A 27,041-nucleotide genomic window follows, 5' to 3' on the forward strand; every position below is an offset into this window, starting at 1 on the left:
GCAATTAAAAAAAATTGATTGAGGCTAGTGGGGGGGGGGTTACTTCTAGAAATACAATAAGAGTTTTGATAGAAATGAAGCTATGATGACGTGAAAAAGAAAAGAATCCTTCAGACTCAGTAAAACCCTGCATTCATTCTACCCATTCCATGCTTTTTAATATATATATATTTCCAAACGTTTTGTTACATTATTTTTTGCTGTATTTAGCAGTCGCCACTTGAATGCCTCGGCAAATTCCGTCATATTTACGGTAATTTCCGAGCACGTGTTTACCTAGCAACGGCTGGATACAGGCGACATTATTGCCATTGGTGACTTGTTCAACGCACAGTGAGACGTGCGGAATGTTGTAGACTTTAGAAAATAATAGTTGTGTGTTAGATAAAGGATTCCTTTAGAAGAGGAAACATGGCATCGGAACTCGAGCTAAATGATTCTCGAGTGGAGTTCATCGCTGACTATGTCATCAAAACTCTCAAGATCAAGCCAGACAAATGGACCAAAATGTACAGTCTCGAAGAGACCAGACAAATGTATCTAGACTTCTTTGAGAAGTCAGATATACCATGTCTTATAGTAACTGCAACTTCGGCGGGTGGTCTAAACACTCAGTTTGAGTGGCCAAACAATCCTAAAGCCAAAGCTTGCTATTTTGTCAAAAAGGGCAGAGATGCTATTCAAAAGGAAACCAATTTCAGAAAAGCCTATCTCTATGGTGACATGTCCTACCAGCCATTGGACCAGTTGTCTGCGTTTGTTGATGAAGTAAGTTAATTAAATTTGAAAATTTCTTCTTCAAGCTATAGGTGACAAATATATGTGTAGCTATGGTATGCTGGCTTTAGTTCAAGTTAGACAGATGACTCATTTCTTAAAACAGCATTATACAAGTTTTTTTTTAAAGAGACCTGGAATGATTAAAAGGATTTTTTTAAATATCTGCCAAGCAATGCCCTGAGAATGAAATCATTGCAGTTGCATGTTTGCTTTGATCAATGGTTATAGAATTTGGCAGACCTGCATAGGTTTTTCGCACCCAGCTCAGCATTTCTGGTTTGTCTTGGGCATAAATCTTTCATGTTGATATACAAAGCTCCTTAAATCAATACCCAATTAGTATGGTGTAAGTATTCTGGAATCAATAATTAATTGAAATTAAGTGTTCAAAGAAAATTAGAATCATAAGATATAATGTGATTAAACATGCTTTCCCTATTTTATCATTGTTTTTGTGCTGATTATTTATTTGAGGAATAAAAATAATTTTTACTCTTTTCATATGATATAAAGTAAGTTGGGGCAATTTACACATTATAAATCATGAACATGAAAGTCACTGTGTTAATTTCCTTCTACTTTGTTCTATCTAGGTCTTGGTGCCACTTCTGTCCAACGACAGAAACCATGAACAGTGGCCCCATGTTGTCTCTAAAGATGTTACAAGACATGTACACAGTTTGAAGAGTAATGTGTATGTGGTGTCTGGTCAGGCCAAGGGGAAGACACTCCTCCCCCTACCTGTGGGAGCTGAAAAAGTGGAACAGGTGGAAGAGGACAAGTAAGTTACACTTTTGCAACACACCCATGGTCTGTGAGAAGGGAATTCATATAAGTGCATATGCTTTTGCTTTCCAATCTCAAGAATTCAAATAATTATGTGTACAATCATGTTCTTGCTTTTGAAATAAAAACAGTTTTTAAAAAAAATAATGAACTAGCATATGGTCTGATAGACTCAAGGAATTTATGATAAACTCAAAATTTCAGGAATAAAATTAGTAGTGTTTTATAAAATTCCCAGTTGACTAGAATAACTGTGTACCCAAGGATAAAGAAATTATTGCAAATAAACTCATCACAGAATAATGACCATCATAAGCCTATAGTAACATCTAAAAATATGGTATGTGATAAGATCTATAATCCCATGATAAATAATATATGAATTCAAAAAAATTCTAGGGACACACTTGACAGAGCCCTGATTCATGCCATTGAATCTGTGATCATTGATTGGACTCATCAGATCAGGGATGTACTCAAAAAGGACTCAGCCCAGCCCCTGCTTGAGGGACACAACCCCACCCCATTTGTGGAGATTGAGTTCTGGAAGAACAAAGCTACCAACTTAGAATGCATATATGACCAGGTATAACAATAAACATACTGGTAATAAAAATAAACACAACATTTTCATACTTGAGCAAAACACTATGTGTCATCTCTATGACCTTTACAGCTCAGGGATCCAAAGGTCAGAAAGATGGCAGAGATTTTAGAGAGAACACAGAGCAGCTATTTCCCCACATTCAAGGACATCTTCAGAGATGTTGTGGCAGGTAATGATTGAAAACAAATCAGTAACATAATCAAATGTTTGAGTGATTCTTTTTTTACATAGTATATCATTCTCATTTTGCACTGTGCAGAGTACATTGCTATTGTCAAATTTATTTCCATGCAGCTTTGACTGAGGCACAGGACATCAACATTTACCTGAAGCCCCTGCGTCATCACTTTGAGGATTTTGAGCAGGCAGAATTTGACGAGAGCATTCCCATGTTGGCCCCAATGATGCATACTTGCTGTCTGACCTGGGCCAACTCTGAGTACTACAACACTCCAGCCCGCATCATTGTGCTTCTGCAGGAAATGTGCAACATGATCATTAACATGGTAAGAGTCTTTGTAATAAGGAACATTTGTTAACTCTAGTCTGATGCTATATCTGAATGATATTCAAAGAATGTCATGTAGATGGTTGATAACTCCTGTGTTTTAATATACTGTTCTTTTATAGGCTAGAACCTTCCTTGATCCAACAGAGATCTTCAAAGGAGAGATTGAGGAGACCATTGAGAAAGTTCGTAAAGCTTGTAGTGTGCTGGATGCTTACAGAAGCACATATGAGGATCACAAAGAAAGACTGAAGAGCTATTTCCCAGAGGGAACAGAGCCCAGACTGTGGGAGTTTGCACCCAAATTGGTGTTTGCTCGCTATGACAAGTTTGTGGAAAGAGTCAAGACTGTTAGGGTAGGTGGAAGGTTAAGTTGTCATATAGAAATATTAAAGCTTTTGTATGTATACTCGGTACTTTTGTCTGTAAGATGTGAATCACTTTGTGAATGGTGGATTTTCAGGAGCTGATGGAGACTGCTTTGGAGTTTATGAAGCTAGAGAAGGTGGAGTTTGGTGGTATCAAGGGAAAGCTTCTAAGTCAGCAGGTTGTACAGCTGCATGAAGAATTCCAGGAGCAGTATGGAGTTTTCACCAACAAATCTTACGATTGTCTAGACCCAAGCAGTAATGTAAGACAGTTAACTACCTAAATTCATATATTTTGACATTGTTTTAAACTCAAAGAAAATTTTATAAGTAATTTGACAACTTTACATTTAAAGGAATTTTTGGAAGACTTCCAGATGTTCTTGGATAAGATCAGCGACTTTGACAGAAGACTGGCCACTATTATCTGTCAAGGTTTTGATGACTGCTCAGGAATAGAATCGGTATACAAGGTAGGCATGATTGCGATGTGCAATGATCTTTCAACTACCTTATGTACTCTTCTTGGCAGAGGTTTTGACTGTTCTTTGTGAACAGCTTACAAGTATTAAACGAGAAACACTTTTGATATGGGATTTTAGAAAAACTGTAATGATGTGTAATGGTTATGTTGCAGATGTTGGACATCTTGGGCTCCTTGCTTGAAAGAGAGTTGATCAAGAAAGACTTTGATGAGAAATATCCTCTCATTGTGAAAATGATGGACAAAGAGTTAGATACTGCTAAACTTATTTATGATAATCAAATGGCAGCTAAGAAAGAGGCCGGTAAGGCATCACTTCACAAAAACATGCCCAAAGTTTCTGGCAGTTTGAGATGGGCTCAGGAACTCAGGGAGAGGATTTCAGCTCCAATGGGTAACTTCAAGTCACTGGAGCATAGGTACCCATTGTTTGTCATCTTCATTAATCTGATATTGTAAACCAACTTTTATTTGTGACGACTTTATTTCGCTATTTACCAGTGACGAACTGGTTCACAGAGACGAATTTTCATGACCAAGATAATTTTAAGCGTTCAAGAAACATTAAAGGTCTGGTTTGTGGTGAGAAATTTTCGCAATGAAGAGGTTGTCATGAACCTCGCGAAAATTTCTCGCACGCAAATAAAAGTTGGTTCACAGTACCTAATATCTTGTTTTTATTAGACATTGTGGATTGTTGGACACAATTTGATGAAAATTGTATTTGATTTTTTAGATGTATGCAGGAGGATAGTGCCAAATTAGTTTTCACCAAATATGAAGAAATGTGTAACCTTCTGAGTCAGTAAGTGGATTTGTATACATTTTCTGAAATGATGAATGTCTTGTTATAATTCTGAACATTAGGATGGATGATAATGTGTTTGTGTGTCTTTGTAGGTGGGATGACGAAATCTACAAGGAGTGGGAAGCAGGAGTGAGTGAAGCATGTTCATTCAACCTTAGTCAGCCTCTGATTGTTAGAGACGAAGAGACCAAACTCATCAGTGTGAACTTTGACCCACAGTTGACTGCTGTCTTGAGGGAGGTGAAATATCTGGAGGCTCGTAGCCAAGAGGAGATTCCCCAGAGTGCAGCAGACATGTACAAGAAGAATGACACATTGTGGAAGTTCCTAACAAACTTAGATCTCTCTGTTCATCTGTACAATAAGGTCAGAAACACTATCCTAGAAGTGGAGTTCCCACTTATTGAAAGTCAGCTCCAGGACATTGACGTTCAGTTGGAGCAGGCAGAAAAATCACTGAACTGGGAGAGTGAAGGTGTTTGGGATTACATAGAGAAAACGAGGAACCAAGTCATTGACCTTGAAAAGCGAGTTCAACAAGCCAAGGACAATGTGGAGGAGATTAAAACACTGATGGCAACATGGAGCAAGCAGCCTCTGTTTGAAAGGAAGGAGGACAAACACGATACGTTGCTGAATGTGGATGACAGGAAGGAGAGACTGAACAAACGTTACGATGAAATCAAAAACATCGGACAGAAAATCCATGGACTTTTACAGGTAAGGAAGTATTTGATGCAAATTAGTTTTAAATCCTGTCATTGTCAGAGCATCCGATAAACATCCAACTGGTAGTGACAAATTGAACTTTCTAATTGCAGAAAAATTTGGAGTTATTCAAAGCAGATGGAAACACAGATACATGGAAGGCCTATGTGGATTATGTAGATGAAATGATTGTAGATGGATTCTTCAACACAATTCACTGCAGTCTTAAATTCTTATTGGATCAAACAGACACCAAAAATAATCCCAACCCATTGTTTGAAGCTCACCTTGAACTTCAGGTGCCAGATATGGTGTTCCTTCCGTCATTAGACTATGGTGTAGCTGATGGATTCTATGATTTAGTGGACGGTCTAGTCGGTGATGTGTACAAGCAGGCCTCTTTAGTTGGACGCTTGGCTGCACACAGTGGACAGGAGCACTACCAACCAGACTTGGAGGACATGGAAGAATTATCAGAAATGAGACAAGAGTTAATGGAGAGGATACAAAACATTATGAACAAGGCCTGTGAATTCAGGAATACATTTGATAACTACTCCTATCTGTGGGTGGATGACAGAAATGAATTCATGAGGCAGTTCTTGCTGTATAACCATGTTCTCACCACTGAGGAGATTGAAGCACACGCCGAAGATGGTGTCCCAGAAAAGCCTCCTACACTTGACCAGTTTAAAGAACAAGTAATTTCCAAAACTTTCTGAACTGTTCATGAGTCATGTCTGTGTGTTGAGTTTTTTATTTGCTTTACCAAACTTTTGCTCATGTTCTCTTTTGATTCTACTTTCAGATTAATACATACGAGAAAATTTATGAAGAGGCAGAGAAAATAGAGCCTACCATGATTTTTGAACACTGGTTTAGGGTAAACTCCAAGCCATTTAAACAAGCTTTATTGAACACAATCAAACGTTGGAGCTTTATGTTCAAGCAACATCTGATTGACCATGTAACAAACAGGTAAAAATTATTTTTAGAAACATGAGACATTTCACAGGCAATATATGAGCTTTATACTTCTGTAAAGTAAAAAAAAACCTAAAAATCATACATGTTGATACATTTAGATCTTGTTCTTCATTATTTTCATCAACACTTCGTTATCCTGTTGTGGGCTTCATTGTTTTTGGTAAAGGTAAATGAAGTCATGTCTCTGCACATAACAGTACCTGAGTACTTAAAATAAAAATTCATGATTTCTAAGGAATTTTATGTATACAGACACTGTCAATGTAATAGGTTTCGCTGTAAACTTTGCAGTAAGCTAACTCTTCCATTAGATCTGCTTGTTGCTCCGAGTTGTGTACCAAAGATAATGATGTGTTTTTTTTTTTACAGTTTGAAGGAGCTGGGTGAGTTCATTAAGACGACTGATGCTGGCCTGACAAAGCCTGTGGAAGAGGGAGATTATAGTGGGTTGGTAGATTGCATGGGTTATCTCTTCGCTGTCAAGGACAGGCAGGCCACCACTGATGAAATGTTTGAACCACTCAAACAGACCATAGAACTGCTGAAAACGTACGATCAGGAACTTCCAGAAGAAGTCCATCTCCAGCTTCAGGTTAAAAAATATTTGGAGAAATTACTTTGTGAAATTAATACATGTATGTAGGAAACATGAGGTTTCTGAAAGTATCAGAATTGTATGTTTTCAAATTTCTAATGCACAGGAATTGCCGGAGCAGTGGAACAACTCAAAGAAAATAGCCATCACAATTAAACAACAAGTTGCTCCTTTACAAGCAACTGAGGTTGCTAACATTAGGAGGAAGACAGCAACCTTTGATGTTTCTCAACACAAGTTCAGAGAAAAGTTCCGCAGCATTCCTCCATTCAGATTTGAGTGTGATAAACCATACGCACATCTTGACAAGGTAACGTTCACAGCTGTACTCTGAATATTGAAATGACATTTGGTATTAGAATGAAAAAAATCAAAATTGATTCAATTAGAGAAATATAAGATGTTTGAAAGACTTGGAACATTTTTTTATTTAGTACCATGAAGAAATTGCAGCCATGGAGAAAGAGATGGTGGAATTGATGGATTCAGCCAGTCTGTTTGAGGTCAATATCCCAGACTTCAAGCAGCTCAAACAGTGCAGGAAGGAAATTAAACTCTTGAAAACACTATGGGACTACATCATCATGGTGCAGAGCAGCATTGATGATTGGAAGACCACCTTCTGGAAGGAAATCAATGTGGAGCAGATGGACATGGATTGCAAGAAGTTTGCCAAGGACATCAGAGCTCTGGACAAGGAGATGAGAGCTTGGGATTCCTATCTTGGTCTGGAGAACACAGTGAAGAACATGCTTACATCACTCAGAGCAGTCAGTGAGCTCCAGAACCCAGCCATCAGGGATCGCCATTGGCAACAACTTATGGTGGCAACAAAGGTATGCACTACCCCATGAAGAACATAAGAATAGTAATTAAATGGTCTCCTTTACAAGTTGCTTCTTACAATCCCAATTCCAAAATACTTTATAGAGACTTTTTTTTTCAGGTACGCTTTGTCATGGATGAAAGCACTACCCTGGCTGATCTGTTGTCCCTGAACCTCCACAACTTTGAGGATGATGTCCGTGGTATTGTAGACAAAGCAGTGAAGGAAATGAGCATGGAGAAAGTGCTTAAAGAGTTGGATGCCACCTGGACCACCATGGAGTTTGAACACGAACCTCACCCCAGGACAAAGATCACTATGCTGAAGACAAGTGAAGAGTTGATTGAAACTCTTGAGGATAACCAGGTATGTATAGAACCAGGTCTTAAATGTTCCATAAAACAGAGTTTTTTGTAGTGTGTATGTTAATTAATAACATTGCTTTTAGGTCCAACTACAAAACATGTTGTCTTCCAAATACATTGCCCACTTCTTGCAAGAAGTTTCCCAGTGGCAGAAGAAACTGTCGACAGCTGATCAGGTCATTTCCATCTGGATGGAGGTACAGAGGACTTGGTCTCACTTGGAAAGTATCTTTATTGGATCAGAAGACATCAGAAACCAGCTGCCTGAGGACTCCAATAGATTTGACGGTATCGACACAGATTTCAAGGTGTGTATCATAGAATTTCAATGCGAAACAAAGTGCAAAGTCATTCGTTGCTCTTGGTTGTTGTTTTTTTTCTTCAGATATAAAAATCACTTCTAACATTTTCACTGATTTGAGGGGAGGGGAGAGTTGTCATTTGATCAAACCCTGTGAAGCCCATATGAGTTTCACTGGACATGATTTATTATGTGGGTTTTTTCCATCTTGATCATTCTTTGTGTTTGCCCAATAGGAATTGGTGTCCGAGGTTGAGAAGTACAAGAATGTTGTGGAGGCCACCAATCAGCCCAACCTCTACGAGCGGTTAGAAGGTCTCCAGGACCAGCTAACTCTGTGTGAGAAGGCTCTCGCTGAGTACCTAGAAACCAAACGTCTTGCCTTCCCAAGATTCTACTTCGTGTCCTCAGCTGATCTGCTGGACATCTTGTCCAATGGCAACAATCCCTCTGTGGTATGATTACAAATTTGTCTTCCTCTGAGTATTTTTTTGTGTGGAATTCTCAAAGAACTAGTGTTATGCAGCAGTCCTTCAAGATACCTCAACCACATTGTTTGTTTTCAGGTATCTCGTCACTTGACGAAATTGTTTGATAGCATGGCCCAGCTGAAGTTCACTCAGGATGATGGGGGTAATGACACCAAGATTGCTATATCTATGTACAGTAAGGACGGAGAAGTAGTGGAACTGGACAAACCATGTGACTTGGCTGGACAGGTGTGGATCTATAGATAAAAGATGGTCTTTAGTAATTCTACTTCTCTGTAAAACATTTCATTCAAATTGAAATTATTGCATAATTGTAGGTAGAGCACTGGCTGAATAACCTGTTGGATGCCATGAGGAGCACAGTGAGGCATGAGATGACTGAGGCTGTGTCTACATATGAGGAGAAGCCCCGAGACCAGTGGCTGTTTGATTTCCCTGCCCAGGTGGCTTTATGTGGCACCCAGATCTGGTGGACCACAGAAGTCAACATTGCCTTTGGCAGACTTGAGGAAGGATATGAAAATGCTTTGAAGGACTATAACAAGAAACAGATTCAGCAGTTGAACAACCTCATTTCTCTTCTGGTGGGTAAATTGTCCTCTGGAGATCGACAGAAGATCATGACCATCTGTACCATTGATGTGCATGCTCGAGATGTGGTGGCCAAACTGATTACCACCAAGGTAGACAGCTCTCAAGCTTTCGCCTGGCTGTCTCAGCTCAGACACAGGTGGGACGACAATGAGAAGGACTGCTTCGCCAACATCTGTGATGCCCAGTTCCGGTACTCGCATGAGTACCTGGGTAACACCCCTCGACTGGTCATCACTCCTCTCACTGACAGGTTGGTACCATCTATGTACAGTGTTTGATACCTTTAACTGTTGATATTGACTCAAAAGTTGAGGGAAAATTTACAAAGTTCAAAAAGTAATTTTCTCAGCAGTATTTCATTTCTTGTTCACATATCTTACAAAAGATAGAAATTTCTCCCAGGTATTCCATATTGGCAGTAAACCACATTTTTATATTTTGTCTATTTTAGATGTTACATCACACTGACTCAGTCCCTTCATTTGATCATGAGTGGTGCACCAGCTGGTCCCGCTGGAACCGGAAAAACTGAGACCACCAAGGATCTGGGCCGTGCTCTGGGTATCATGGTGTACGTCTTCAACTGCTCAGAACAGATGGACTATAAATCCATTGGTAATATTTACAAAGGACTTGCCCAATCTGGTGCCTGGGGATGCTTTGATGAGTTTAACCGCATTGCTGTAGAGGTATTGTCTGTGGTTGCTGTCCAGGTCAAATGTATTCAGGATGCCATCAAGGAGAAGAAGAAGATATTCAACTTCCTTGGAGAAACCATCAAGCTGGTTCCGACTGTAGGACTCTTCATTACCATGAACCCTGGTTATGCTGGTCGCACAGAGTTGCCTGAGAACCTCAAAGCCCTTTTCAGGTATACACTACAATGTAGTATTCTCCACTATCAAAGGGTCTTGATTTTTTCCATCTCGATGCTTCAGTAAAACATTCTAATAGATTAAGTATACATAGCAAATCTCTATTTTTTTTTTTATGAAATATTGTAATTGTGTACACAAAGTAGTGGTTTTAGTGGGGGAAAAAACCATTTGCAAGTTCCAGATGAACAAGTTTTACAATATGTTGTACCATATCATGTGAAAACATTTTTTTCTGCACTTTGTGTCCCTTTTCTGTGATTTCTGCATTTTTATTTCCAGACCATGTGCTATGGTGGTTCCAGATTTTGAATTGATTTGTGAAATCATGTTGGTGGCTGAAGGTTTCTTGGAAGCCAGGCTGCTGGCCAGAAAGTTCATCACCCTGTACAGTTTGTGTAAGGAGCTGCTCTCCAAACAGGTAACATGGCAGAAAATCAGTGAGAAATAGCAGTGTCTGATCATTTACTGATCACGCCTCCTTCACATGATGGTTTTGTGGTAATTGACTTCTCTCTGCTTTATAGGATCATTATGATTGGGGTCTAAGAGCCATCAAGTCTGTGTTGGTTGTGGCTGGAGCACTGAAGAGAGGTGACCCAGAACGTCCTGAGGATCAGGTCAGTTTCTAACTCTACAGCCCTTATTTTCAACCATTTTGTTTCCAACAAAAATATCCCCCCCCCCCCCCAAAAAAAAACCCCATCAAAATACTGTTTTGTATTTTTCAATAATAATTTTATCTTCAGGTATTAATGAGAGCCCTGAGAGATTTCAACATCCCGAAAATCGTTATTGATGACTTGCCCATCTTCATGGGTTTGATTTCCGACTTGTTCCCTGCCCTCAATGTGCCCCGTAAGAGAGATCTGGACTTTGAGAAACAGATTAAACAAGCTACTCTGGACCAGAAACTGCAACCAGAAGACAACTTCATCCTCAAGGTACAAGTCTAGTCAACAAAGAATGTCCTACAGCATTTTATCAGTTCCAACTCTCTAGATGCTATAAATATATATTGTCTCAACAATCCCATCGTGTTGTAGATTGTACAGCTGCAGGAGTTGCTAGATGTACGTCACTCAGTCTTTGTGCTGGGATTTGCTGGTGTTGGTAAGAGTAAAGTTTGGGGAACACTAAACAGGACCTACAAAAACCAAGGAAAGAAGCCCAATGCTGTGGATCTGGATCCCAAAGCAGTGACAAACAATGAACTGTTTGGTATCATCAACCCAGCAACCAGAGAGTGGAAAGATGGTATGAACACCGAGATACTCTTTTAAATTTGTAAACAACATAACAACACCTACAATCAGATTTAGATTTTGTTCAGAGTACAAGCTATGCAGGTAACCTTGTTTATATAAGGAAGTCGGATTTAAAGAAATCTTGGTTAAAAGGAATACTTAGAAATCATCTGCCATATATTCGTAAATCTTTGTAAGAAAAAAAAATAGTTCTTGGGAACTCAGTTATAAAGAATTCTGGGATATATAAAGGGAGTGATATTTATTTCCCAATATCAATTTCACATTTATAATTTATTTGTTTATTTCGTATGTTTGGACTTTTGTTAAAATCCAGTCATTGTAACTGTTCACACATCTATGTATAATGATATGGTGAATGTATATATACGATGTACAGGTATCATTTTCCTTTTTTCAGTGTTAAATATTTTTTTAAAAACCAAAAATATGTGCCTGTTATTTTTTTAACATAAGGAACTTTTTTTATAGATATATCAAAGTGACATATATGGATGTTTGATAAGGATTTGAACGTGTTTATGTTTGCAGAAATTCAGTCGAGGCAAGTTTCCTGTACAGTGTATATTGTTTACAGGTTTGTTCTCCGTGATTATGCGTGATCTGGCCAACATGTCGGGTGATGGCCCCAAGTGGATTGTTCTGGATGGTGACATTGACCCTATGTGGATTGAGTCCCTGAACACTGTCATGGATGACAACAAAGTGCTGACGCTGGCCAGTAACGAGCGTATCCCTCTCACTCCCTCCATGAGGCTGTTGTTTGAGATCAGTCATTTAAGGACTGCCACCCCAGCTACAGTGTCCAGGGCTGGTATCTTGTTCATCAACCCTCAGGATCTCGGCTGGATCCCGTAAGGAAGCCATATTTTATCTGATAATTGTTTGAAACAACAAGAAAAAAGTTTACTTCTGATGTCAGTGTTCAAATGTGCATTAAACACCCTATAAAATGTAGGGGAAAAGAAATTCCAATCTACACAGTTATGAGCTATGGACGACCATTCACGTTTAACTCTAAATATTTCAGATACACCCAGAGCTGGATTGACAAGCGAGAGGTCCAGTCAGAGAGAGCCAATCTGACCATCCTCTTTGACAAGTACGTTCCTATGTGTCTGGAGACGATGCGCACTCGCTTCAAGAAGATCACACCTGTAGCAGACAACAGTCACATCCAGATGTTGTGTTACCTGCTGGAATGTCTGTTGACCCCAGAGAACACGCCCCCAGACTGTGCCAAGGAGCTGTATGAGCTGTACTTTGTCTTTGCCTGTGTCTGGGCCTTTGGAGGTGTCACTTTCCAGGATCAGGTTCGAGGCATTCAGTCACCACATACATGTATTGTGAATAGAGTATCAAAAGACATGTTTTAAAGATAAAGAGTAACTACAATGGAAAGTAGATGCTGTTTCCAACATTATATTTTACGTGTTTATAACTAGTTTGAACATCTACAAAAAATTATTAGAGTAGATAGTGACATGGTCTAAAACGAAAAGAAATTAGATTATTTCTAAATTACAACTCCTTCAATGCTCTGTAAATACTGAAAGGTTTGTGTTTGTTGACAGTTGGTGGATTACAGAGTGGAATTCACCAAATGGTGGACCACAGAGTTCAAGACAGTCAAATTCCCCACCACCGGCACTGTGTTTGATTACTACATTGATACAGACACCAAGAAGTTTGAGCCCTGGACCAAAATGGTGCAGAAATTCGAACTGGACCCTGATCTTCCACTCCAGGTCAGTGGATTCAATCAAAGTTCATGGTCCTTCAAGAACAGTGATGAATCTTTTACAGATTCAGAATGTCATTTTATAAATAGATATAACGTTATGTCCATTATTGTATACTTATTGCAGGCTGCCTTGGTGCATACATCGGAGACCACTCGCGTGAAGTACTTCCTGGACATGTTGGTTGACAAGCGTCGCCCAGTCATGTTAGTGGGCACTGCTGGAACGGGTAAGACTGTGCTGATGGGTGACAAGCTCAATGCCCTCTCAGAGGACTTCATGGTTACAAACATCCCCTTCAACTTCTACACAACCTCAGAGATGTTGCAGAGAACTCTGGAGAAACCGCTCGAGAAGAAGGCTGGTCGTAACTTTGGTCCTCCTGGTACCAGACGGTTGATCTACTTTGTGGATGACATGAACATGCCAGAGGTATTATTCAACATCATCAGCAGCATTTCATGCTAAATTGAAAATTTTCATGGGTATCTAACTTTCACTGTTTTTGTGGAACAGAAATTCCCATAAATTTCAATTCAGAAGTAAGAAACTAAAAAACATGTTATTTTTTTCCAGACCTGAAAAATTTGACCTTATAAAAATTTATAGTATTTTCAATGATAAATGTAAGATTAAGAAGTTTAAATTGTACTTTAAAATGAGTAGAGCATTTGAGAGTCATTGTTACCAGGTGGATTTAGAAGAAGAAGAAAACATTTGTAGTGAGTTTCTTTTTTCAATATGTTCCTAATGCTGTATAATTTCTCTAAAAGGTTGACAAGTACTTCACTGTTCAGCCCCACACCCTGATCAGACAACACATTGACCACAGCCATTGGTATGACAGGGCCAAACTGACCCTGAAGGAAATCCACAACACACAGTATGTGGCATGCATGAACCCCACCGCTGGTAGCTTCACCATTGACTCCAGGTTACAGGTCAGTGTCAAGCACAGAATAGCAATACAATACACTGAAGCATGACAATACAATACACTAAAGTATAGCAATAGAATGCAATACACACCACAATGTGGCATAAGATAGAATAGCATGTGGTACCGTATAATTGGTATTTGTAGTGAGACACAAATTTAGCGATTTGTCCATAAATTATGGAAATACATATTTAGCAAGAGCTAATTTAGCAAATCATAATTCCAAAAAAGATAGTTGTTACCTCCAATATGGAATAGATATTAGTGATATTCAGTTTTAGTGACCTCAACACTGTTGCTAATAATTCCAAAATTAAATCCTCGCTAAAAATTCTACTTGTACGGTAATAGAATGGATTACATCATAGTATGAGTCTTGTTTATGTGATATTATTGTCACAGTACATTACTTTAGCAGGAGGCATTTATTATGGACTTAGAAAACATAAGATGTTTATCAAGTGGCTTAATTTGTTTTGGATCTATCAGTAACGATTTGGTTATTTTTTACAGCGTCACTTCTGTGTCTTCTCCATTAATTTCCCTAACAATGAGGCCCTGGGCACTATTTACACTAGCATTCTGCAGCAACATCTTGCCTTGACTGGCTTTGCCCAGGCCGTCCAGAAATTCTGTGGAACTCTCATCAATGGAGCTCTGGCTCTTCAGGCCAAAATGGCCACCACATTCTTGCCGACTGCCATCAAGTTCCACTACATCTTCAACCTCAGAGATATGTCCAACATTTTCCAGGTATCACTTCTTTTATTCAATCACATTCACCTTTGTATATATAAATGTGCTCAGCAGTGTAGAAAATTTCTAACATAGCTTATGCATGTATTTTACCAGAGAGTCAACACCATCTGGATTTAAATTGAGATTTTTTGGATAGTCTAGATATTAATAAACCTTTCACTTTGCTGGAAATTTCTTTAATTCTGTTGATTTTAAATCTTATTTACCGGTACTCATCATTTATGAACTTGGAATCCTTGCAAGTATTTTATATTGACTCAGTCATATATATCCTAAGGTACTGTAATGACCCGACACTTTCAAGCGACAATTTGGATTTCAAAAAATGTGCAAATACATGTACCTAATGAAATCTTGATAAACTCTTTATCTCAATGGAAGCAAAGTTTGAATTGAGAAATTAATTATATTGCTGATATATTGTTAGTAAAACAATGTACCTAACTTTGAGAGAATTTTAGTGTGCAATACCTTGGTCATTGAACGCCAACTTTTCATGAAATGATAGGTTCTATTCTGATACATTCCAAGTACAAGTTAATGTTAGTGCACGCTAAATTGTAAACAAAATTCGCAGACCAGCTACTGTGGAATCATTAGAATTTGTGGTGGCTCAATTTTCGTGGAATTCGTGGGTACCCCTCACCCACGAATTTACATCCTCAACAAAGCAAACATTCCAGAGTTATCTTTCTTACAAATATATAAATCCACGAAATTACGACCCCATGAATCCGTAAAAATTCAGCAATCCATGAAAATTGGTTCCCATGAATTTAAATGATTCTACAGTATTGTTTGGTGAGCTGTAGTAGTCAGTTTTGATATTTTATCTATTAAGTATCAATTAATTCTTGCAATATTTTGACCCAGATTTATATTTAAGGACCAGCAAATATTGTTATTCACAATTTGAAACATTTCACAAGCATTAACATAGTTCCACCCTCCTGAGACATCATATGATTTTGCAAAGTCAATGATTTAATAAGATTTATGCATAACAAGAACATAAATTTTGTTGGAGTCTTTTTCAATAGTTATTTTGAAAAATCTTGTTAACCATCAACTATTTCAAAATTCTAAGTTTTATATGAATAATCAATTATATGCTTCAAAATATTGAATCCAAGGGCAATAACTGTTTTCATTAAATTATTTATCAAGTCCATTATGCGATAGATTTCCTTTATTTTTCACAAACATTTTGTATTTTTTTTTAAAGAAACAGTTCCATGAAACTGTTATGAATACTATTATATTATTTTAAGCAGTTTTTGTGAAATTTTGATAATGCTGTTCAAGGAAAATTGCAATTTTATGACGTTGATAATAGGTATAGGTGTGCTAATTGATAAAAGGTTGATTAATACCGCAACATACTTATTTTATCATTTTTATTTGTTACTAAGATATATTACTTGAAGAATTGACAATCAAATATAAGATTGAACCTATAATTCTAGAAGGGTGGAATTACCTTAATTGATGAAATTGGATGAACATTGAAAACATGTGAATCAGTGCTAATATTGCTTCAATTTCTAACTTGATGATCGAGAAAATGAATAAACTATCAACATAATTATCAATATAAAAACAACTGACATTTTAATTTAGCTATGTGATAAAGGGCCGGGTTATAGAACTTCTATTGGTGAATATTAGCAGTCGTTGGGAGTGAACATTCGCTCACAAGTTTGCGAATTTTTCAATCCCAACTTGGCCAATATTCACCAATATATACTCAATAACCCTTTAATACTAATTGAAATGAGCCTATTGTAATAAATGCTCACCAATCCCACATCTTACAGGTGCGTGTATTCCACTTGTTATTTTGATGATTTCAGGGTCTGCTGTTTGCTCTACCAGAATGTGCCAAAACTCCTATTGAATTGACTCGACTGTGGTTACACGAGGCTGAGAGAGTGTATCGAGACAAGCTCACTGATGAAAAAGACATGGAAACTTTTGATAAGCTTATAAAAGATATTTTCAAAAAGAATTTTGAGGTAACACCGTTTGAAAGGTTTTCAGTGCATGTCAGATTTCAGATTCCAAATTAAGGGAAACAAAAACTAAATATCTAAACTAATTTTCAGGATTTGGATGAAGCAGTTGTCTTAAAACGTCCACTCCTTTTCTGCCATTTTGCCCAAGGAGTTGGTGATCCTAAATACAATGCAGTAGAAGGATGGCCAGAGTTGAACAAGATCCTTGTTGAAGCTCTAGACAGTTACAATGAATTGAATGCCGTCATGAACCTTGTGTTATTTGAGGATGCTATGATGCATGTGTGTCGTATTAACCGTATCCTTGAGTCCCCACGAGGTAATGCTCTCCTAATTGGAGTAGGTGGTTCTGGTAAGCAAAGCTTGTCACGATTGGCTGCCTCCATCAGCAGCTTGGAGGTGTTCCAGATCACCCTCAGGAAAGGATATTCCATTGCTGATCTGAAATTGGACATTTCTCAGCTCTACATAAAGGCAGGTCTGAAGAACATGGGAATGGTCTTCTTGATGACAGATGCCCAGGTGGCTGATGAGAAATTCCTTGTTTTAATTAATGACTTGCTGGCTTCTGGAGAAATCCCCGATCTCTTCCCAGATGACGAGGTGGAGAATGTTATCAATGGTGTCCGTAATGAAGTGAAAGGTCTTGGTATGGAAGACAGCAGAGAGAATTGCTGGAGATTCTTCATTGACAAAGTCCGCAGATCACTGAAGGTAAGACACAGTTGTATGGTAGGCTTCATTGTTGATAGTGGTCAGATAGGATTTTCAAATAGCATGTCGAAATGGAAGGAACATTTTGTGAGAAACACAAGTAAAAGATTTTTAAATGTCATTCATGGGATGTCTCTACTCTTTAAACTGCATGCAGCCTTAATTTCCCTGCATTTTTATTTAGCTATTTTCACAGAGGGGTGTATCTGTAAAGTTAAAACTGTAATGGGAATACCTTTACTTGATATGGAAAAAAACCCTGAGTGATAACAAATTTTGTTGGAAAAGGTAAAATGATTATTAACCTGAAGCAAATTGAAGTTGTATACAGCATTTTTTTCATGTATATCTTTTCATTAATTTTCATAATAATTTTCTTTTGGATATTTTAGGTCGTGCTTTGCTTCTCCCCTGTGGGGTCCACTCTTAGAGTCAGGAGCAGAAAATTCCCTGCTGTCACCAACTGTACAAGCATTGACTGGTTCCATGAGTGGCCGGAAGATGCTTTAATGTCAGTATCTGGACGCTTCCTTGAGGAGGTTGAGCTCCTGGCAGTAAGTTTCTACCGCTTTGGAAACATTATCTTATAATTTACAAATATATTTGCTGTAAAATGAAATCAGTTCCTAATAATAAATGGAGAAAAGGGGCAGTATAAAGGTATTTTGATGTTGTGTTAGCAAGGATAACATAAGAAAAATCCCATACAATGTAATAAGTATTATTAACTTGTTGTGCCTCTAAGTGACCAAGTCAGCTTGGTAAACATTGTTACATAATCATAACAGAACATTCATGTTAATTTTTAGCCTGAAATGAGAGAATCCATTGCCACTTTCATGTCATTTGTCCACAAATCTGTGAATGAGATCAGCGCAGTGTACCTACAAAATGAGAGACGATATAACTACACCACACCCAAGAGCTTCTTGGAGCAGATCAAACTGTACCAGAACCTGCTGAACAAAAACAACTCAGAACTACAAGCCAAGATTATACGTCTTGAGAATGGTCTGGAAAAACTTCGCAGCACAGCTACCCAGGTCAGTGATAGAGATGAAATGAGGGCATTACAGTTCATTAAAAATTGTTTTATTTCGATTTTTTTGGAAGCATCTATTGACAAGCTGCAAGGAACAAATAATTTCTAAACAATAAAAAAGCCAAATTTCTTTGTATTTTGTCAAATATTCACAAGTTTGTGTCATTTGTGGTATCAAATAAGAATTGATGAAATTAATGTTGTTCATGATATCTGTCAAAAGTGCAATAAAAAAAAAGTTAAATGAAATTAGTATTCAATTTTCATTCATTTGATTTTTACAGGTAGATGATTTGAAATCCAAGCTGGCTTCCCAAGAAGTGGAGTTGGCTCAGAAGAATGAAGATGCCAACAAGCTGATCACCATTGTTGGTGCTGAGACTGAGAAAGTGTCCAAGGAGAAAGCTATTGCTGATGAAGAAGAAAAGAAAGTGGCCCAGATCAACATAGAGGTCAAGAAGAAGGCGGAAGACTGTGAGAGGGACTTGGCAAAGGCTGAACCTGCTTTGGCGGCTGCAGAGGAAGCGTTGAACACACTGAACAAGGTAGGCTGTGACAGATTAAAAGTTCCCTTGCTGGTAGTTAGGGAGACAATGTACATGTGAAAAGTAATTTTCAAATCAGCCAACATATACACTTTATACATATACAAAATGGCTGTGTGGTTCTTGTTCTCTGTATACAGAAAAATATTTGTCTCGTTTTATTTTTGTTCCACCTCTGGAACAAGATTCGCTGTCTATAGGACTTGGCAAAGCCTCATCCTAGAGTGCAAATCTTGTCCCTGGAATTTCCTTATCCCACCATTGTACTAATGAAGGATTTTATTAATCTTTTTTTCAACACAACTTCAAATGGGGCAAAATTGTTTGCAAGTGTAATAAGACCAAAAAAAATTTTAAAAAATTTAAAAAAAAGAAAGAAAAGAAACAGGACAAGAATAACTGTGTATACAGGAATTTTCACAAAATGAGTGGACCACATTGACTAAATCACAAGAAATCAAGCTTTTATTTCTTACAAGTAAATTAGAATTGGTTTACTAGTAAGTTACTGTACTGTGTAGAATTAGTACATGGTTGGTGTTTGGTTAAATTTCATGGTTACAGTACACATATACATATGCCCTCAAAGTAACAACTCCAGCAAATCATTGTGAAATGGTAATGTTAATGGTAATAAAAAAACAACTTCTCAGGTAAGAAATGATCTATGACTATATATTCTCATGAAATGGAAAAAAATCTCTTCCATCATTAACATAAAAGCTAACCCCCATGAAAATAAATTATCCCACAGTATTAAAGAGGGACTCATCTGACTTGATGTATATTTTACTATTAGGGCAATCTGACAGAGTTGAAGTCCTTTGGCTCACCCCCTGCTGCTGTAATCAATGTGACGTCTGCTTGTATGTGTCTGCTGGCACCTGGGGGAAAAGTACCCAAAGACAGAAGCTGGAAGGCAGCCAAGAGCTCCATTATGGGGAAGGTAATTTCTGTTGAAATTTCTTTTTCTTATGAAATATTGACAGACAGTTGGGATTTTTATTTTTGTGTGATTTTATTTTTTGTTTCCGGTACCGACATTTTAAATTATGGATACATTTCTTTGTCAGATTGATCTCTTCTTGGACAATCTCATAAACTATGACAAAGACAACATCCATGAGGCATGTTTAAAGGCCATTCAGCCCTATTTGGATGACCCCGAGTTTGATCCTGAATTCATCCGAGGCAAATCACTGGCTGCTGCAGGTCTCTGCTCATGGTGTATCAACATTGTCACCTATTACAGAGTGTACTGTACAGTAGAACCCAAACGAATGGCCCTGGCTCAGGCCAATTCTGACTTGGCAACTGCTCAAGAGAAGCTGCGTGTTATCACCAACAAAATCCAAAGTCTAGAGTCTGATCTAGCAGAACTGACCGCAAAGTTTGAAAAGGCCACCAATGAGAAGCTTCGTTGTCAACAGGAGGCTGACTTGACTGCTAAGACAATTGAACTGGCCAACAGACTGGTGGGTGGATTAGCATCTGAGAATGTCAGATGGGCGGATTCCATTAACGACTTCCGTGAGCAAGAAAAGACCCTCCCTGGTGATGTTCTTCTCATCACAGCCTTTGTATCGTACGTAGGATGTTTCACAAAGCAGTACAGGTTGGACTTGATGGACAAGCACTGGTTGCCATATTTGAAGAGCTTGAAGATACCTATCCCAGTATCTGAAGGGCTAGATCCCCTTACTCTGCTAACAGATGATGCTCAGATTGCCTCATGGAACAATGAAGGCTTGCCCAGTGATAGGATGTCCACAGAAAATGCCACCATTCTTGCAAACTGTGAGAGATGGCCTTTGATGATTGATCCTCAGCTACAAGGTATCAAATGGATTAAGACCAAGTATGGAGCAGACCTCAAAGTTATACGACTTGGACAGAAAGGCTACTTGGATGCTCTAGAGAGAGCTCTGGCTAATGGAGATGTGGTTTTGTTGGAAAACATTGAAGAAACAGTGGACCCTGTGCTCGATCCTCTTATTGGGCGAAACACAATCAAGAAAGGACGGGCCATCAAGATAGGAGACAAAGAGGTAGAGTATCACCCAAGCTTCAAACTTATCATCCAGACAAAACTGGCTAATCCTCATTATCAGCCTGAGATGCAAGCCCAGACCACCCTTATCAACTTCACTGTAACCAGGGATGGATTGGAGGACCAACTCCTGGCAGCCGTGGTAAGAAAAGAGAGACCTGATTTAGAGAAACTGAAGGCAGATCTAACAAGACAGCAGAACGAATTCAAGATCACTCTAAAGAAACTTGAGGACAACTTGTTGGCTCGTTTGTCATCTGCTGAGGGTAATTTCTTGGGAGACTATGCCCTAGTAGAGAACCTGGAAACCACAAAGAGAACTGCTGCAGAGATTGAGGTGAAGGCCAAAGAAGCCAAGAAAACTGAGGCTGACATTAATTTGGCACGTGAGAGCTACCGTCCTGCTGCAGCAAGAGCCTCCCTCCTCTATTTCATCCTGAATGATCTTCACAAGATCCATCCTATGTACCAATTCTCTCTCAAGGTTAGTTCTAAAAACAATAAATGGAACACTTTGATGTTGTTTTAGACAAAGTTTGCAGTGATTTATTTTTCACATCTGAACTAAGGGATGAAATGAACCTTTCAGTGTGAAGCCATAATATGGTGTTCAAAGTTTGAGATTCCTTTCACCAGAAGTGGAAGTACTCTCTTTGGTTAACATTGTGGGTAATGGAGTTCTTGTTTGATAAATTGTTGCATTGTTTTACAGGCATTCAGTGTTGTCTTTGAGAAAGCTATTGACCGTGCCGAGCCAGCAGAAGAAGTCAAACAGCGTGTATTGAACCTGATCGACTGCATCACCTATTCCGTGTTCACATACACAGCTAGAGGCTTGTTTGAGAGAGACAAGATCATCTTCACATCCCAGATGACATTCCTGGTAGGTCCTCGTGTACATTCTTGTGTAGACAACGAAGACCACAAAATAGTAAAAGGTACTGATATGTGTAGCATATTAAAATCCCATTGTTGTATTCTTCAGATCCTGATGGCAGCTAACGATATCAACCCTGTTGAATTGGACTTCCTACTTCGTTTCCCAGCTGTCCCCAATGTAACCAGTCCAGTTGATTTCATGAACAACAACAGCTGGGGTGGAATCAAGGTAATCTTAAAAAAATATTAGTTGTTGTTTTCCAATTCTACTTCCAGACATTACTGTAGATTTCTTATACTGCACGGATACTTAATTTGGCAGATTCAGTATTCAACATCTTTTTATGATAATGTAAATCACAAGTACTCTACAGGTTTAAACTCTATATAAAGCATTGATAAGTAAATAAAAGTGAGATCATTGATTTTTGCAAGAAATACTTCTAACAAATATTAATTACACGTGTATAATGAGGAATTTGCAATGCATGATTTTGAATCCACTTCACTAAATTCCCTATTTTACTTTTGCCACCCCCATCATGGTAAAATTTCTTTTGTACCCAGGCCATGGCAAACATGGAGGAATTCAGGAACTTGGACCGCGACATCGAAGGGTCTGCCAAACGTTGGAAAAAGTTTGTAGAGAGTGAGTGTCCCGAGAAAGAGAAGTTCCCCCAGGAATGGAAAAACAAAACCTCTCTCCAGAAGCTGTGCATGATGAGGGCCCTTAGACCCGACAGAATGTCCTATGCTGTCACGTAAGTCCACAGATACACTGCCTTTATATATAAAGTATACATGAATAGTACCCGTCCTAGTCACTTTTGAGTTTACAGCAAGAGATCATGATGCATGTATATGGAGAATGAAATTTTCAAAAAAAAAAAATTTTTTTCATTTCTGGTCATTTAACAAACAGAGTGCACAATAAAAATGGAAGCTGTTAAGTAAGATTATGACATTCATATTCCTAAAATATGGGGTTAAGGCCAATTAAGTTGGACTCAATTCATTATCCCCCCCCCCCCTCCCACACACACTGACTGGTACCAGAAAACTGGCAGACTTTTTCTACTTGTAATTGTACTAACTGTCTTTTTACAACATTATGATATAAGCCCTGGCTATAGAGGCTAGTCTGAAGGCTTGTCCACGGTCCCTACTCTTACCCTGGCTAGTCTGAAGGCTTGTCCATGGTTCCTATTCTTACCCTGTCTCCCTTTTATTTTATTGAAAACAGTTTTTCCTCCATAATACTCATTTCAACTTTTAGATTCATAGGTATATGTAATTTGAAAAGCTCTATGAAAACATTAAGTTGTATATTGTGTTCTTTTGTAGGAATTATGTTGAAGAAAAGTTGGGAACAAAATATGTTGAGGGACGATCCGTGGAGTTTTCCAAGTCCTATGAGGAATCCGGACCTGCCACTCCCATCTTCTTCATCCTGTCCCCAGGAGTTGATCCATTGAAGGATGTGGAGGCTTTGGGTAGGACCTTAGGATTCACAGATGACAAGGCCAACTTCCACAACATCTCACTGGGTCAAGGCCAGGAAGTTGTTGCTGAGGCAGCCATGGATCTCTCGGCCAAAGAGGGTCACTGGGTTGTGCTGCAGGTATCACATCTAACAACTGGGATAGCCATGAAATTCTATTATTAATTAAGCAGCATTATGAATAAAATGTTGCTGTCTGGAATTTCCCTATGTGAATTTTGTTATCGTGTTTTACAGAATGTCCACTTAGTAGCTAAATGGCTGCCAACCTTAGAGAAGAAGTTGGAGCAATACAGTTCAGAAAGTAACCAAGATTACCGTGTCTACATTAGTGCTGAGCCAGCAGCCAGTGCAGAATATCACATCATTCCTCAGGGTATCCTGGAGGCAGCCATCAAAATTACAAATGAACCTCCAACTGGCATGTTTGCCAACCTGCACAAAGCTCTTGATAACTTCAACCAGGTGATGTGCATTGAACATCAATCAGATTTATTTTTACAGGCAGATCCTTACAATTTTGCTAAATGTGTGCTATATACAGATTGCAATCTCATCGATATGTAACTTTGTGGAGAGAAAAACTGTACCTGGTTAATTATTTAATTTTCTGGTCTTACTCAGCCACAGATATGACAAAATTGGTGTACAAAAAATGAAGACGAAATCGCATTTGATAGAATATGTACACAAATACTAACACTCATTTTCTATACACATTACAGGACACACTTGAGATGTGTGCAAGAGAGACAGAATTCAAGAGCATTCTGTTCTCCCTCTGCTACTTCCATGCTGTAGTCTGCGAGAGGAGAAAGTTTGGTGCCCAGGGCTGGAACAGAGTGTACCCCTACAACACTGGAGACTTGAGAATCAGTGTCATGGTCTTGTACAATTATCTGGAGGCCAATGCCAAGGTGCCGTGGGAGGATCTGAGGTACCTGTTTGGAGAGATTATGTATGGAGGTCATATCACAGATGACTGGGACAGGAAGCTTTGTAAGACCTACCTGGAAGTGTATCTTCACGCAGACATGGTATGCATTCCTTCTTTTACTTTCTTTACTCAATATGTTTCATTAGTTTTCTTTGTATGTACTGTAAAGGGCTTTATTTTTGCGGGACTAAAATTTCGCAATTTTTATCGTTCAGTATTTAATGGCTTAAATTTCACGGACAAATCCCTTCAATACTTTGTGTTTCATCTCCTTATTTCATGCTTTACAAGAATTACCTCCCATATCTTGTATAAAATTTAGTACATATTTACCTTTACAAGAATTTTGATTTCGGAGAAGAGAGTCTTAGAGATTTCTTACGAATATTGATTACTCACATGATAAGGAATCTACATCTACAGTGCGCCCAAATAATTTCACCTTGACCTTCCATACGATTTTAATTAACCATTAATATCCCACAAACATATTCTAGTATAGTCAAAATATGTGACTTGACATTGCATTTCAGTGGTGGTGGTTTTATTGTGTCTTCTCTCTTGTAGTTGGATGGTGAGTTATACTTGGCTCCAGGCTTCCCGGTCCCCCCTAACTCCGACTACAAAGGCTACCACAACTACATCGACGAGTGTCTGCCACCTGAAAGTCCATACCTATATGGTCTCCATCCCAATGCTGAGATTGAATTCTTGACCACTAAATCAGAAAACTTGTTTAGAGTTGTGTTGGAAATGCAGCCTAGAGACTCAGGTTCATCAGCTGGTGCTGGAGTCAGTAGAGAAGAAAAGGTAGGTTTACTGCTGTGAAATTCCTACAGACCAAACCCTTAAATTGTACAAGAATTTACTGATTAATTATCTTCAAAATTCAGAATCCTAAGAGCTATTTATGGCTAATAAGCTTCTAAAAATATTTGTTATCTTTTTGTTTACTTCTGGTGTGAAAATATTTCTTGTTGCAATATTGCAGATCAAAGGCATCTTGGATGAGATTGTAGAGAAACTGCCAGAAGAATTCAACATGACAGAGATCATGGCTAAAGTCCCTCCAGAGGAGAGATCACCATATGTTCTAGTCGCTTTCCAGGAATGTGAGCGAATGAACATGCTGACAAATGAAATCAGAAGGTCACTAAAAGAACTTGACTTGGGATTGAAGGCGAGTACAATTTCCTGTAAAAATACAATAACGTGGGTTTAAAATGCCTGTTATAACGAATTTTTGAATTCATGGTTTTTAAACAGGAATTCTGTTCTATAATTATTATTTTTTATCACATTGACAGGGTGAATTGACAATCACATCGGACATGGAGGATCTTGGAAATGCCCTCTTCATTGATATTATCCCAGAGAGCTGGAACAAGAAGGCATACCCGTCTCTCTTTGGTTTGACTGCATGGTATGCTGATCTTCTACTGAGAGTAAAAGAACTTGAGACCTGGTCGTCTGACTTCCAGCTACCAGCCGCTGTCTGGCTCGGAGGATTCTTCAACCCCCAGTCCTTCCTGACAGCCATTATGCAGCAGATGGCTCGTAAGAATGAATGGCCACTTGATCGTATGTGTCTGCAGTGTGATGTAACCAAGAAAGCCCGAGAAGACATGGCAGGCCCACCCAGAGAAGGTGCATATGTCCATGGTCTGTTCATGGAGGGAGCCAGGTGGGATATGCAGACTGGTATGATTAACGAGGCCCGGCTCAAGGAGTTGGCACCACCCATGCCAGTCATCTTCATCAGGGCTATCCCAGTGGACCGACAGGACACCAGGAATGTCTATGAATGTCCAGTCTACAAGACCAAGACACGTGGTCCAACATTTGTCTGGACCTTCAACCTTAAGAGCAAAGAAAAGGCCAGTAAATGGGTGCTGGGAGGCGTTGCTCTCCTACTGCAGGTGTAAACCTCACAAAACAAACTCTTAACAACGACTTAAAACCAAACCAACTCCAAAATCAAATTATAGAACATTCAAAATGTTCAAATTTTAAAATGTCCCACAAATTTAAAATCTCCATTGTGAACTCTGAATGACTAATAAGATAGTAGTGCTGTGTGATGCATTATTAATGTTTGTAATTGACTGTTATACATGTGATAGATTGTTATAAGACATCTGATGTAGATGAACCGTCCAGCGTTATAATTTATTTATTCCAGTTTACTGGAAATGAGATTTTGAGAAAAAAATATGTGAAGTTATGATTTAAATGAATGGTTGCTGAATAAATTGTTCATAAATATTGTAAGCACTTTTGATCTTTATACTGCAAGGGATTTATTAGTCAATAGAACTGACAATCCTTTGGTGCAATGGAATTCAAGTTCTGCAAACCATTCCACATTATATTCAGATTCATGAAGGACATGTACTTAGATGAATTTGATAACCTCAGTGTCCTCCCCCATCAATGGAGCATGAGGTGCTCATACTCACACACAGGTGTAACTTGATGGTGTAGCATGACCTTTGCTCAAGATTATTTGCTCTGTTTAAAGTAACAGGGGAGAAAAAATAAAAAGTTTGTTTCCAGCCATATCGTA

General features: G+C 38.6%; 1 protein-coding gene across 1 annotated transcript; it reads left to right on the forward strand.

Annotated features, from left to right (window-relative positions):
- The first annotated feature begins 255 nt into the window (after window positions 1-255).
- On the forward strand, window positions 256-26,746 carry LOC125669746 (dynein beta chain, ciliary-like). Its single transcript, XM_048904476.2, has 48 exons — window positions 256-768; window positions 1,374-1,561; window positions 1,966-2,152; window positions 2,243-2,342; window positions 2,468-2,679; window positions 2,804-3,037; window positions 3,145-3,312; window positions 3,406-3,522; window positions 3,687-3,952; window positions 4,270-4,338; window positions 4,434-5,061; window positions 5,163-5,750; window positions 5,858-6,027; window positions 6,406-6,628; window positions 6,738-6,941; window positions 7,066-7,467; window positions 7,578-7,823; window positions 7,906-8,130; window positions 8,360-8,578; window positions 8,690-8,842; window positions 8,932-9,458; window positions 9,660-10,079; window positions 10,366-10,504; window positions 10,611-10,703; window positions 10,833-11,027; window positions 11,130-11,340; window positions 11,929-12,205; window positions 12,382-12,664; window positions 12,926-13,099; window positions 13,220-13,525; window positions 13,867-14,034; window positions 14,547-14,786; window positions 16,646-16,807; window positions 16,898-17,521; window positions 17,914-18,075; window positions 18,331-18,564; window positions 18,848-19,108; window positions 19,908-20,054; window positions 20,182-21,642; window positions 21,871-22,041; window positions 22,144-22,266; window positions 22,605-22,798; window positions 23,382-23,658; window positions 23,776-24,003; window positions 24,264-24,575; window positions 25,043-25,285; window positions 25,467-25,655; window positions 25,783-26,746. Exons 1-48 carry the CDS (start codon window positions 412-414, stop codon window positions 26,398-26,400), a joined length of 13,395 nt encoding a protein of 4,464 aa, XP_048760433.2. The 5' UTR covers window positions 256-411; the 3' UTR covers window positions 26,401-26,746.
- Window positions 26,747-27,041: the final 295 nt, after the last annotated feature.

Source organism: Ostrea edulis, chromosome 4, assembly GCF_947568905.1.
Source record: "Ostrea edulis chromosome 4, xbOstEdul1.1, whole genome shotgun sequence".
Taxonomy (NCBI): Eukaryota; Metazoa; Mollusca; class Bivalvia; order Ostreida; family Ostreidae; genus Ostrea; species Ostrea edulis.

What these genes read in the sequence shown, in the direction of transcription:
- LOC125669746 (XM_048904476.2), top strand. Translation starts at nt 412, where the DNA reads ATGGCATCGGAACTCGAGCTAAATGATTCTCGAGTGGAGTTCATCGCT. An exon ending in GTCTAGACCCAAGCAGTAAT is followed by an intron (nt 3,313 to 3,405) that starts GTAAGACAGTTA and finishes TTACATTTAAAG; the next exon opens with GAATTTTTGGAAGACTTCCA. An exon ending in CTCTTGATAACTTCAACCAG is followed by an intron (nt 24,004 to 24,263) that starts GTGATGTGCATT and finishes TACACATTACAG; the next exon opens with GACACACTTGAGATGTGTGC.